This window comes from Cynoglossus semilaevis, chromosome 15 (genome assembly GCF_000523025.1).
Source record: "Cynoglossus semilaevis isolate Cse_v1.0 chromosome 15, Cse_v1.0, whole genome shotgun sequence".
Lineage (NCBI taxonomy): Eukaryota > Metazoa > Chordata > Actinopteri > Pleuronectiformes > Cynoglossidae > Cynoglossus > Cynoglossus semilaevis.
Window position 1 is genome coordinate 19,724,000 of NC_024321.1, and position 1,071 is coordinate 19,725,070.

Here is a 1,071-nt window from a genome sequence, read left to right on the forward strand (position 1 = left end):
ACAGACGACAGAACAGACGACAGAACAGACAACAGAACAGACGACAGAACAGACGACAGAACAGACTGCACACATGCACTACAACACGGTGCGTTCAGGGCACTCAAGAATCGTCAGAAAAAGTAGAACCTTATACCAGAACACAAACATTTATTCCCCAACCGTCACAATAACAAATGAACACAGAACATGATCAACGTTAAACAAGCCTCCAGTCACTAGGTGGCAGCATCGTAGCTCATTTTATGAATCTGTTTTAATACTGGGGGGGTTGTAGGCTGGAGCAGCAGCTCCTACAGTGGTTTGAACAGAGAAGTAGAGAAATATGACCAGGGGATCAGTAGTATTTTAATTCTGTCCGCTAGGGGGCAGAGAAACACCGTTTTAACTTCCACCACTGTCCCACTGTATCAGTATCAGTTGATATCAGTGTTTGGACAATATGGACGTATCAGATATCAGCAAAAGTAAACACGGGACACCCCTCGTCATAAGGTATCTGTGCTGTATATGGGACACACATATATATAATATAACTGCTGTATGTATGTGTAGAAACATATATATTTATATTCTTATATGTGTGTTACACACACACACACACACACACCCTGCTCATCCAGTGTCTGTCAGTTTCTACATCTGCTTTTCATGTTGCTGCTCAGAGAGCTGTGGCTCCAAACCAGCATCAGCATCAGCAGCAGCATCAGCATCAGCATCAGCTTCAGCATCAGCAGCAGCTTCAGCTTCAGCATCAGCCAAAGCCCCAGGCGCTGGCCCCCTCTGCAGGCAGGAGGTCACACCGCACCCTGCCCAAGGACCAGACCCAGCTCCTGTCGCTGCAGCACGACCACAGACACAGAGACAGACAGAGCGACAGACAGAGGGACAGACAGAGGGACAGACCTGCCACAGCTGTCCAGAAGTTAACGGGAAAAAGCGGGAACTCGACGACTGCTTCTGCTGTGGCTGCTTCGTTGTCCAGTCGTCCTGCCGACAGCCAGCGCTCTGTGGTAAAGCCTCTGCTGCCCCCCCCCCCCCCCCCCCCCCCCCGCACGCCCCCGGCACGCT

General features: G+C 50.3%; 1 protein-coding gene across 1 annotated transcript in view; it reads left to right on the forward strand.

The window, feature by feature from the left end:
• Window positions 1–1,071, forward strand: part of LOC103391481 (misshapen-like kinase 1) — a 32,070-nt gene that overhangs the window by 17,999 nt on the left and 13,000 nt on the right. Inside the window, exon 14 of the mRNA XM_017039191.2 lies at window positions 666–1,013. Within this exon, the coding sequence (XP_016894680.1) occupies window positions 666–1,013 (348 nt within the window). The remainder of the gene's footprint in view (window positions 1–665; window positions 1,014–1,071) is intronic.